Source organism: Hyla sarda, chromosome 4 (genome assembly GCF_029499605.1).
Source record: "Hyla sarda isolate aHylSar1 chromosome 4, aHylSar1.hap1, whole genome shotgun sequence".
Classification (NCBI taxonomy): Eukaryota; Metazoa; Chordata; class Amphibia; order Anura; family Hylidae; genus Hyla; species Hyla sarda.
The window spans coordinates 167,529,280-167,541,448 of NC_079192.1; the positions used below are offsets into that span (position 1 = coordinate 167,529,280).

The 12,169-nt window shown below is 45.9% G+C and overlaps 1 protein-coding gene across 1 annotated transcript in view; it reads left to right on the top strand.

Moving 5' to 3' along the window:
• The first annotated feature begins 8,089 nt into the window (after positions 1–8,089).
• LOC130368664 (synaptotagmin-4-like) overlaps positions 8,090–12,169 on the top strand; it is a 99,593-nt gene continuing 95,513 nt past the window's right edge. Inside the window, exon 1 of the mRNA XM_056572663.1 lies at positions 8,090–8,217. Within this exon, the coding sequence (XP_056428638.1) occupies positions 8,163–8,217 (55 nt within the window). The 5' untranslated portion in view covers positions 8,090–8,162. The remainder of the gene's footprint in view (positions 8,218–12,169) is intronic.

Below are 12,169 nucleotides of genomic sequence, written 5' to 3' on the forward strand. Positions count from 1 at the left end.
AGCATGCCCAGACAGCAAACAGCTGTGTGGGCATGCTAGGGGTTGTAGTTTTGCAAGATCTAGAGGGCAGTATAGAGATCACTGTGCAGTGGTCTCTAAACTGCAGACCTCCAGCTGTTGCAAAACTACAAATTCCAGCATGCCCACACAGCAAACAGCTGTCTGGGCATGCTGGGAGTTGTAGTAGTTTTGCAACATCTGGATCGCTACAGTCTAGAGACCACTATAGTGGTCTCAGACTGTAGCCCTCTAGATGTTGCTAGGCAACTACTCACCGGCTTCCGTCGCATCCGGGAGCCGTCCTCTTCTGCCGCACGCCGCCGCAGATCTCCGTCGCCGCCCGCCGATCCCCGCCGCTCCGCTGCCTCCGGAGGGGTAAGTGGACGTCGGCGCCGCTCCTCTTCGTTTTCCCGTCCTGTCCCGCCTATTGTGGGAGGGCAGGACGGGGAAAACGAAAGTAAACCTAACCCCCCCCCCCTGCCCCAGATCTGCTATTGGTGGTCGCGTCTAGACCACAAATAGCAGAGATAGGAGGGGTGGCAACTCTGCCACCTCACTCCTATCGCTTTATTCCGGGTCACCGGGTCACCATAGACCCGTAATGACCCGGAATCGGCGCAAATCGCCGACATGGGGGGGGGTCTAGACCCCCCCTGGGCATTTGCACGGGATGCCTGCTGATCGATATCAGCAGTCACCCCGGCCCGCGGCGGGGGCCGAAATTCCCACGGGCGTATGGATACGCCCTTCGTCCTTAAGTACCAGGACGCAAGGGCGTATGCATACGCCCTTCGTCCCCAACAGGTTAAGAGCATTGGGACTGCAGTGACCAAAAAGAATCAAAAGGCTAGGCTCAGCATTGCTGAGGAGCATGTTGTGTGGACAGAGGAGAAGTGGTCCAGAGTTCATTTTAGTGATGAAAGCAAGTTTAATGTATTTGGGTCTGATGGGAAACATTATGTTTGTTGACAAACTGGAGAAATACTGAATCCAAAGTGTGTAAAGAAGTCAGTGAAAGGTGGAGGAGGAAGTGTCATGGTTTGGGGAATGTTTTCTGTAGCAGGAGTTGGACCTCTCGTACAGCTACACGGGCGAGTGAATGCAAGTGTGTATTAGAACCTTCTTTACCAACACATGGTCCTTCTTTGTATTCATCACTCAATCAGCAGCTATTTTCATGCAGGACAATGCCCCCTGTCACACAAGAAAACTGGTAAAGCAATTCCTTGAAACATTGAACATTGAAACAATGAAATGGCCGCTGATCTAAACCCAATAGATTACCTCTGAAAAATCCTTGGTGACAAAGTTATTAGGGATCGACCGATTATCGGTTTGGCCGATATTCATGATTTTGGACGTTATCGGCAATTACCTTGCCGATAATGCCCCGCCCCCGTGCCCTGCACCTCCCCCCCCCCCCCCCACCGCACCGCCCCGCCCCGGCCAGAGACCTCCGCTGCCCCATTGCCCCCCCATCCTCGGTTTTATAATTACCTGTCCCGGGGTGTTACGCTGTGCAATGACGAGTGACGTCCTCAATGCGACGTCACCGTCAATGCGCACAGTGACAGCTCAGGACGCTGCTGGAGCCAGAAGTAGCGCGGACCCTGAGCCCCGGAGACAGGTAATTATAAAACCGGGGATAGGGGAGCAATAGGGCAGCGGCGGTGGTTGGACTAAGGATAGGCAGGGGGAGAGAAGCGGGCGGTGGCGGTCTCTGGCCCCGCAAAAGCCGCTGTAGTTAATTGTTTTAAAGCGCCGGAATATCAGTATTGGCCCTAAAAAATCGATATTGGTCGATCCCTAAAAGTTATGGCCAAGAAACTCACAGAACTGTGGAAGAAGAGTGGACCAAAATCACACCAGAGCAGACTAGGGATGTCCTGTCAGATGTGCTAAAGTCATTCAAAGCAAAGGCCTGTTCTTTTCTTTTTGAATTTATTTTCTGTCTGACCACAGTGCGCTCTGCTGACACCTCTGTCCATGTAAGGAACTGTCCAAAGCATGAGCAAACCCCATAGCAAACCTATCCTGCTCTGGACAGTTCCTGACATGACCAGAGGTGTCAGCAGAGAGCACTGTGGTCAGACAGAAAAAAAAAAAAAGAGCTTCCTTTGTAGCATACAGCAGCTAAGTAATGGAAGGTGTGACGGATCCTAGAGTCACACTACCTACTTGAATGGACTTTAGGACATCACTATTTGTACCCCTTAGTTGATGTTGTCCAGTGACATAAAGCTCAGAGTTAAAATATTTTTATTTACTGTTTTCATACACTTTCTGCACACGGTCCACTTTCGGTGCACAATACACCCTTTTGCACATGGTCTGCCTTTTGCACACTGTCCACCTTCTTTACACAATACACCTTTTGCACATGGTTCACATTTTGCACACGGTCCACCTTTTTTTTTTTTTTTTACAATACACTAATTCTACACATGCTTCTCTTTTTTTTGCACACAGTTCAACTTCTGCACACCTCCACCTTTTGCACTCAAGGCACTGTATAGGGAAAGCTAATCACCTTTATTGGATTATCTCCCAGACTCACTGTCACCTGTATTGTCTTTACTGACCCTTCCCCCTGTAATGTCCTTCCTATAAAAGAAGACACTTGTTCCACAATAAAGAGTTCTGATTTTATACCTGAAGACTGGTGTTGCCTGGTTCTTTTGGTACAAGGATGTAATAATCTCTAGTTCTGCCTGGGGATATTGCCTGGGATATGCTGGGGCTTGTCATCCGGAAGGAGAAGTCACTTTTGGCGGAGTCAGTCCGTCACAATTGGTGGCAACGGTGGGATCTGACTTCTCCAGGATCGACACTGAGACCAGCCCAGTTGGGGGAGATACAGCCGCTGGCTTGACCCCAGTCTCAGCAACTTACCCTGGCGAGGAAGAGCCTGTAAGGATGGAGGATTTCCGAAGAGAGGTGCAATGGTTCCTGGGTCTCTTCAAAGATCCTCCATGAGAGAGTGTGAACAGGGTCCTTACACAGCTGACACAACTCCGTATAGCGAAGCTGCAGTATGCCATGGAAGACATGTCCATGCAAGAGAGAGCCTTAATTTGCTTGCAGATTTGGGAAGTTGTTCTTGAGGAGTCGGTAAGAAGCCGAGCACAAGTCCTGCCCACCCCAGAACAGCGCTTCAGGGAACAGGTCCACTTGCGGCTTCACTACCTCAGAGAGCAACCCATGGGCAGCGAAATGGTTGAGTTGCACAGATTGGTTCAGAAAGAAATGGAGCTCGAGGCTCATTACCGTGCCCTGTACTGGTGGGCAAGCTGCAGGCAGTCGGAGCCAAACACAGCCTGTTCTCCGGAAGGGACAGACTTCGGCTGGCCTGGTCTATTGTGGGATGCATTCGAGGAGCTGTACGACTTCGACCGTACCGAGGCATACAGACTCTGGGACATCCAGGACAAGCGGAGAGAGATGCTGCCGCAGTCGGAGGTGCCAGACCTGGAACCGGATCTATCTTGGCTGACGTATCAGGAATGGTACCTCAAGGAAGACTACCTGTCCTTGTTTGAGGTGGATTTCTACGGTCATGAGCCATGTACAGTAGAGGAAACCAGCACAGATGAGATGGCTGGTCTCTGTCTCCCCTTTCCTCTGGATTGCACACCGGACCGCGACGCTCTAGCAGTATCCGGTCAGGACACCAGGGTGGAAGCGCCGGCATTAGGGCTGAGTTCTGCTACACTCTGTCCAGCATCAGACACCAGTGCCAGCTCTACAGCTACAGAGGGGTCAGTGATCCCTGTACCAATCCACACTGGATCGCAGGCAGTTGGCCTGGATCCACAGAGACTGTTAAACAGCACAGGAGCAAGCACAGACAGTGCGGCTCCCCAGATGGAGAATTTTATGCCGGGAGATGGAGCGGTTGGCTCATCTCCCCAGCGCAAGAGGTTGCAACCGGATGAGGAGGCAGTTGACCTCCCTCTCCACCTACTGAGCACAGCCCCGGCTGAAGCGCCGGCTTCAGGGCAGAGTCCTACTATACTCTGCTCAACAACGAATACTGCAGCTCCAGAGGGAACCGTGATCCCTACACTGGTACAGCCGGGATCGCAGGCAGTCGGCCTGGATCCCCAGCGGCTGTTTAACGGTACTGGTGAAAGCACAGTTGGTGCAGCTTCCCCGCTGCAGAATTCCATATTGGAAGTTGGAGTGGTCAGTTTACCAGCGCCAGACATTGCAAACAGGTGAGAAGGTAGTCGACCTTCCTCTCCACCTAGTGATCACTTCTCCGGATGAAGTGCCGGCATCAGGGCAGAGTTTTGCTACAATCTGCCTAGCACTGAAGACTGCCGGCAGGTCTACAGTTACAGATGGGACTGTGGTCCCTGCATCGGTCCAGTCAGGATCCCAGAAGGTTGACCCGGATCCCCAGCGTCTGTGGAACAGTACAGGGGCTGGCACAGTCGGTGCGGCTCCTCAGTGGCAGATATTGCAACCGAGTGAGGAAGCAGTCGGCCCCCTGCCCCTTCAAGTGGTGACAGATGGAGTTTTCCTTTGGAAAATGTTGCTTGGGAGGGGCTCGGAAGCTAGCCTCCTTCCCACAGACTACGGGCCAGGCCTTCCCCCTCTCCTGGCCGGGGAGGGGAGGAAAAGCAGAATAATTTTTTTGAGGGGAGCCCCAGTAAGCTTCATACAGGGTTTGCTGGTATTGGATTACATTGTTGCCACACACCCCAACCAAGAGGAGGACCAGGACAACTGCGTCTGGTGGTTGAAGCCCGGACAGCCCCAAGTGGATCCGTTGGGATCGCACCGGGTCTGCCGTTTTATTAGGGGGGAGCACTGTGACGGATCCTAGAGTCACCCTACCTACTTGAATGCACTTTAGGACATCACTATTTGTAACCCTCAGTTGATGTTGTTCAGTGACATAAAGCTCAGAGTTAAAATACTTTTATTTACTGTTTTCATACACTTTCTGCACACAATCCACTTTCGGTGCACAATTCACCCTTTTGCACATGGTCTGCCTTTTGCACACTGTCGACCTTTTGTACACTGTCCACCTCCTTTACACAATACACCTTTTGCACATGGTTCACATTTTGCACACGGTCCACTTTTGTACACGGTTCACCTTTTGTACAATACACTAATTCTACACATGCTTCTCCTTTTTGCACACAGTCCAACTTCTGCACACCTCCACCTTTTGCACTCAAGGCACTGTATAGGGAGAGCTAATCACCTTTATTGGATTATCTCCCAGACTCACTGTATTGTCACCTGTATTGTCTTTACTGACCCTTCCCCCTGTAATGTCCTTCCTATAAAAGAAGACACTTGTTCCACAATGTTGTACAATTTCGAGGCAGAATTGCAGGCAGAAATTCCGTAGTGTGAACCTAGCCTAAGAGTTTTACATTTTTACAATATAATGGACTTTGATTGTGGAATCTGAAGTCTTAATGTAGGATATTGCATATCATACTGATGCCCAGTATTAGCGGTGAGTCCTGACCGCTGACAGCAGCTGAAAGTCGCGGGTATGTAGCACACTTAGCTTGTGAACACACTTCATACTCCTTGCAACCAGGGTGTACATATGTGTCGTTTTTAGGTTAAACTGGAAGAGCCTATTATGGAGCATGAATTTACATTTAACACACAAAAATGTAATCTTTTTTATTTATTTAATAAATTACTGTAAAAAAAAATAATTTGCAAGCTTTTTTTGATTAAAAAAGAAAACAAAAATCACATAAAAAGGCACTGTTGCAGGATGGCACAGTTAACACCAGTAAAACTCTGGTATTAACTTAGATTCTTTTGTGCACCAGAAAGTGGAGATAAACTGATGAATATTTAAAAAGATTTGAAGCAAAAATCGTGTAAAATATCTGTCTGTGGCTCTAATAATGTATGCCATATTTTGCCCAAATGTGGCGCAGCTAATGTGAAAAAGTGGCTGAAGCTAGCACTAGTGCCCCCCTTTCTGTGAGACCCAGAACTATCATTATTTCATACTCCGATTCACTTGTGCACTTTTCCTTGGACATAGGAATGAAAACCCCAATAGAAAGTTTTATTTTGACTTGGATTAAATGCATTGCTTCTTAAAAGCCATCCATGCTACCATAATTATTGAGGAGGTAAAACAAACAATGTCTCTGCAAGACAAAATGTTTGGTGGGTTGAGACCTAGGAAACAGTATTTCCTACTAACATAAACCTTAAAGGGGTACTCCGCTGGAAAATATATTTTTTCACATATATTTTTTCACATATATTTTTGGTCACACATAGCGCTGCACAAATGCGCTATATGTGATATCTGTCAGCAGCGCATCCAGCAGCCTCCCGGCCGATGATGCTGACAGATATACTATTCATTCATAGTGCCGGCGGCTGCATATGTATATAGATGTGCTGGGGGGGCAGACCTATAGCGTTATCTGTCCCCACAGCACTTCTATATACATATGCAGCCGCCGCGCTATGAATGAATAGTATATCTGTCAGCATCATCGGCTGGGCGGCTGCTGGATGCGCTGCAGACAGATATCACATATAGCGCATTTGTGCAGCGCTATATGTGACAAGTATATCTGTCAGCAGTGCATCCAGCAGCCGCCTGGCCGATGTTGCTGACAGATATACATTCATAGTGTGGCGGCTGCATATGTATATAGAAGCGCTGTGGGGGGCAGATAATGCTATATGTCTGCCCCCCCAGCACATCTATATACATATGCAGCCGCCGGCACTATGAATGAATAATATATCTATCAGGATCATCTGGCCGGCGGCTGCTGGATGCCTTCTGATAAACCATTCACAAAAGAGACAAATGAGCCGGCGGGGTCACATTATGCGCTGGCGGGGGGTATAGATATATACATATAAATGCGCTGGCGGGGGTCATGTTTTTATTAATGCGCTGGCGGGGTTCATATTTTTATTAATGCGCTGGGAGGCTAGATATATAGCGCTCTATGCCCCCCCAACAACAATAACAACAACACTTTTAATATACATATGTCCCCTCACATTGTCCATTTTAAAAACCCGGCTGGGATCCCTGATTGGCTCCTCAGTACCTGCCATTCAGGGCTCCCAGTGGGGAATTTAAAAATGAAAGTAAAAAATACATCTTCGGGTTGCGAACCATGCCGCCCGCTCCCCTGCTTAATAACTTCTGATCGCATCGGGTGTCAGAAGTGAGACCTGATGCAATCAATCCCTCAGCCCCTGTACTAAAACCCCCATCATGGAACAGAGTCTGTTCCATGATGGGGGTAGTAGTACAATCACTAATGTAACCTCCCCAGCCACCGGCAGACTCCTGCAGTGGGGAATTACTACTCCCATCAAGGAAACAAGTCTGTTCCATGATGGGAGTAGTAGTAGTCCCTAGGCACTGCAGGAGTCTGCTTATGTCACCTCTTCTGAGCTTGCTAAGTAAAAATAACGGGCATTAACGGGTGTATTTACTAACATCCCTCGGCCATAGATTTCAATGTTAAAAATAACGTCCGTTAATTTACCCGTTTATTGTGACGGGCGAAAAATTAGTGCATGTCCCGTTATTTTTCCCGTCACAACTAACATCCGTTAGTCATGACTGGCTATAATGGGTGATAGGGGGTAAGCGAAAAAACCCTTTGACTTGAATGGGGTTGTTTAACGGGCGTTAATAATTATTCTTCAAACCTACGTTTAATAACGGGTGAACTTCATAGTGTGAAAGCACCCTAAAAGATAACCGCATATTGTAACATGTGTTAAGCCAATCAGGCTGTATTTGTGCAAGGGGGTACATTTCTAGGCGGTGCACTAGGAATTGTGCATAGGAGGCGGGGGTAAATAACGCCCCTACACCTACTGGCGGGGCGTTCTGGATGTTTGTGGGCAGGGAAATGTCGGCATTGAATTTCCCGCCATTTTTGGAGCTCAGGTGGTTGCTCAAGCTACTGCAGGATCGCGGTTTGTGAGTCCAGATTGGTCGGCGCAATCTCTGCATCCCTTGTAGTCTACAGGCTACCTCAAGGGGGGGGAGGCGTGACTGCCCACTACTAGTGTGGTAAGGTGTTGGATTAGGCACTGCTGCAGGATGGCTCTGCCCGTGACGCTAGCGGGTTCGGAGCCGGAAGGCGGTTAGCATGGGACATTATGCAGCATCTTGAGGAATGGCACAGCATACAGCGGTGGAATCGGGTCCGCTGGGACTGGAGGAGCATTGGGGTATGTGAGGCCCTTTCTTGCTGTCTGTCTGCTATAACTGCAGCGCTGAGTGATACAGGAGCCGGGCGGAGGTGCGGGCAGGAACAAGGATTAGGTGGCCTCAGCACTACCTGGAATAGGTTTCATAATCGGGAGGTGTGTACCGACATGGACACGAGTCCTGATTCATAAATTGAATCAGTGTCAGTACCTGCGCTATCAGGCTCAGCTGGGCTGCTCAGTGCCGAGGCATCGGCAGTCATTAGCAGGCTGCGTTTCGTCAAGTGCTGACAAACATGTCGGCACCGTGCTGATCCTGCTAAGCTGCCGTTTCTAATCTTCCTATGGGTATTTATTCACTGTCTCTACCTCTAGTGACAAAGGCTTTCATAGCATTGTTTCTGTGTGCATGTTTCATACCATTATATTGTGCATTCATAGTATTTATACTGTACGTTATGAATTGCATTTATACAGTTTAAATTTACACAGTTAATTTGCTCATAATATTTATTGTTTGTACGGTCATGGCATCCGTACTATACATTCGCTTTTTGCTTTTATTCTGGTCATACACGCATAACTTTTACACAGGTAGGGCATCTTCACTGTTTGTACCTTCATGACTTGCTTATTGTCCGTATGCTCATGGCTTTGTTTTTCATACGCTCATGGCACACTGCCCGTATGCTCATAGTATTTATACGCGTATAGCATTCATATGGTACATACGCACACAGTATTTATCTGGCCATACGCTCATAGCATTCATACGTTGCAAACTCATTTATTCTGTTCACCTCATGGTATTTATACTCCCATACGCTCCTAGGGGGATATTTATCAAAGGATTTAGACTGTTTTTTTGTGTCTAAATTTGTCACATGGAAAGTCGCAGTCTAAATATGTGCGACTTTTGCTCTAGAGGATTTTTAGAACATGATGCATGCTAGTCTATTTTAGACGGGAATGCATTGGAAAATGCATTGGTGCTGAATTTATCAAAAGTGACTTTTCAGCGACAAGTCACATCGGCTGAAAGTACGCCGAAATGTCAGACCATGTTGGAGCAGGTTTAAATACAGTCTGAAGCATAGATCTCGAAGTCTGTGCACAGAATTTATCAAGAGCTGTGCGCCTTTTGATAAATTAGGCGCACAATAGTCCAGCCAAACACTCTGTTTGGTCTATATTGATGCGGGACATAGACAGCTTTGATAAATATCCCCCATAGTGTTTTTTATACTGTCCACAAACTCATGTCATTCATGCTGTTTATATGTTCGTGGCATTTACGTTTTCTTATGTTCATGCTTTACGGGTTTCGTTCATGGCAGCCACACGCTTCATACGTTTCTTGGTATTCATGCTGGTTCATACGCTTAAGGCTTGTATACTGTTCATACGCTCATGGCATTTCATATTGTTCACGGCATGTATACGGCTCATGGCATTTGTATGGTTCATATGCCCTTGGTTTTTATTTTGGTCACACACTCATGGCTTTTAATTGTTCTCACGATCATGGCATTTTTACTGCTCATACGCCCAGGGTTTTTATACAGTTCACACGCATAGTATCATACTGTCTCATACGTTTGGGGCTTTACGGTCCTTACGCTCATTGCATTTTTACTGAAAATAAAAATAAAAATGTTTCCATACGGTATAACACATTTATGTTTCCATACGGTATAACACGATTATATTTCTATACTGTATAACATGTTTATGTTTCTGTACGGTATAACACGCATATGTTTACATATGGTATAACATGTTTGTTTCTATATGGTATAACAATCATATGTTTTCATATGGTATTACATGCTTATGTTTCCATACGATGAATACGCTTTGTTCCATACTATTTAACACACTTATGTTTTCCATACATATAACACGTTTGGTTCCTATACGGTATAACACGCTTGTGTTTCCATACAGTATGATACGCTTGTTGATCTATAGTCTAACATGCCTATGTTTTCATATAGTGCTGTGCATATGTTCCTATGGTTATTGTTGTTACGCATGTGTTACTAAGCATTACCATAGCTTTGTTACTAACTAAATGTGGTATTGTTACTACGGTTGTTACGATAGCATATTACGGCACGTTTGCTCCCATGGCAGTGCCACTGAACGTGTTCCTATAGCATTGGTACTTCGCATACATTGCCATTAGCATTGTTTCCTCGCAAAGGTTACTATAGCATGGTTATTGCGCATTAGTTGCTAGTTTGATACTAAGCATGTTACTATAGCATTGTTGCTATAGACTTTGTTACTACGCATATTACCTTGGTTTACTACGCTCAGGTTCCATAGCATTAGCCATATTACATGGCATGGTCACCATGCGTATGTTGTCATAGCTTTGTTACTTGAATATACGTTGTTGAACATGGTCGTTTGTTCACGTCACGATAGGGTTGTTATGTTAGCTTTGTCATGACTATCTGGCGAGCTATACATTAGTTTAGCGGGTTGCCATGCATATCTTGCAACAGCACTGTTATTACGCATAGCTTATTTTAGTGTTTGTCTCGGCTCTGGTTTTTTCAACTTGAGCATGAGTTTCGAGTGGGTTAATTTACCAATGCACTTGTTTCTGTAGCATTGTTGCTTGGCGTGTTAGTTCAAGTTTGGTTACTACACTTATGTTATTCGCTTGTGTTATAGCATTGACCACTGCACCCATGTGTATTTTAGCGTTGGTTACTACATATATTGGATTGTTAGTAGCATCAATTCACAGCCATCAATATAGATTTGTTGATACGCATACCTTAGGTTAGCATTTTTCCAGTATAGGTCGTTAAAGCTTTCATGTTCGTATACGTTACTACAGTTGATTTATACATACGATGCTGTAGTGTTGGTGCTACACTTATATTAGGTACATTTAAGTCTACAGAGTACTTTCATGCATAGCTGTGCATTTGTTGTTATTCATCTAGGAGCATGTTTCAAGTTCTTAGCGTTATATTGGGAAAAAAAAAAGAAAGAAGGCGCTTGCATACCCATTATGCCGGCCCCATCTGCGGGGGGATGCACTGCGTACTTATTGTTGCTGTCACGTCTTCAGAGCATTAACATCACGACACATAAGCAGTGGTATATCCGTCACACTTGCCACGTCTGCAGGGGATGCTTGGCGTTATTGTTGCTACAGACACTTCTTCAAGAAGTTTGCAACCCATGGCACTGTAGCTAATCTCCCTGGGGGTGGACGGAAGAGAAAAATTGTTGGAAGGTGTCAACGCAGGATAGTCCGGATGGCGGATAAGCAGCCCCAAACAAGTTCCAAAGATAGTTCACGCTGACACTGATGCTCCCTGAGCCTGCAGGACAGCTTGAATATCAGTCGACATTTAAATGAAATGAAATTACCTGCCTCCTACGTGTCCGATCGGCAAATGACTGCTCCATGCCTGAGATCCAGGCAGGAGCAGTCAAGCACCGATAACACTGATCACAGGCGTGTTAATACACGCCAGTGATCTGTGTAAAAGATCAGTGTATGTAATGTTATAGGCCCCTAAAGATCATTTAACCCCATCCCTAATAAAAGTTTGAATCACCCCCCTTTTCCCATAAAAAAATAAAACAGTGTCAATAAAAATAAACATATCTGGTATCGTCGCATGTGTAAATGTCTGAACTATAAAAATATATCATTAATCAAACCGCACGGTCAATGGCGTACACGTAAAAAAATTCCAAAAAAGCTTATTTTTGGTCACTTTTTATACCATTAAAAAATTAATAAAAAGTGATCAAAAAGTCAGATCAAAACAAAAATGGTACAGATAAAAACTTCAGATCACGGGGCAAAAAATGAGCCCTCATACCGCCCTGTAAGTGGAAAAATAAAAAAGTTATAGGGGTCAGAAGAGGACATTTTTAATAGTATAAATTTTCCTGCATGTAGTTATGATTTTTTCTAGAAGTACGACAAAATTAAACC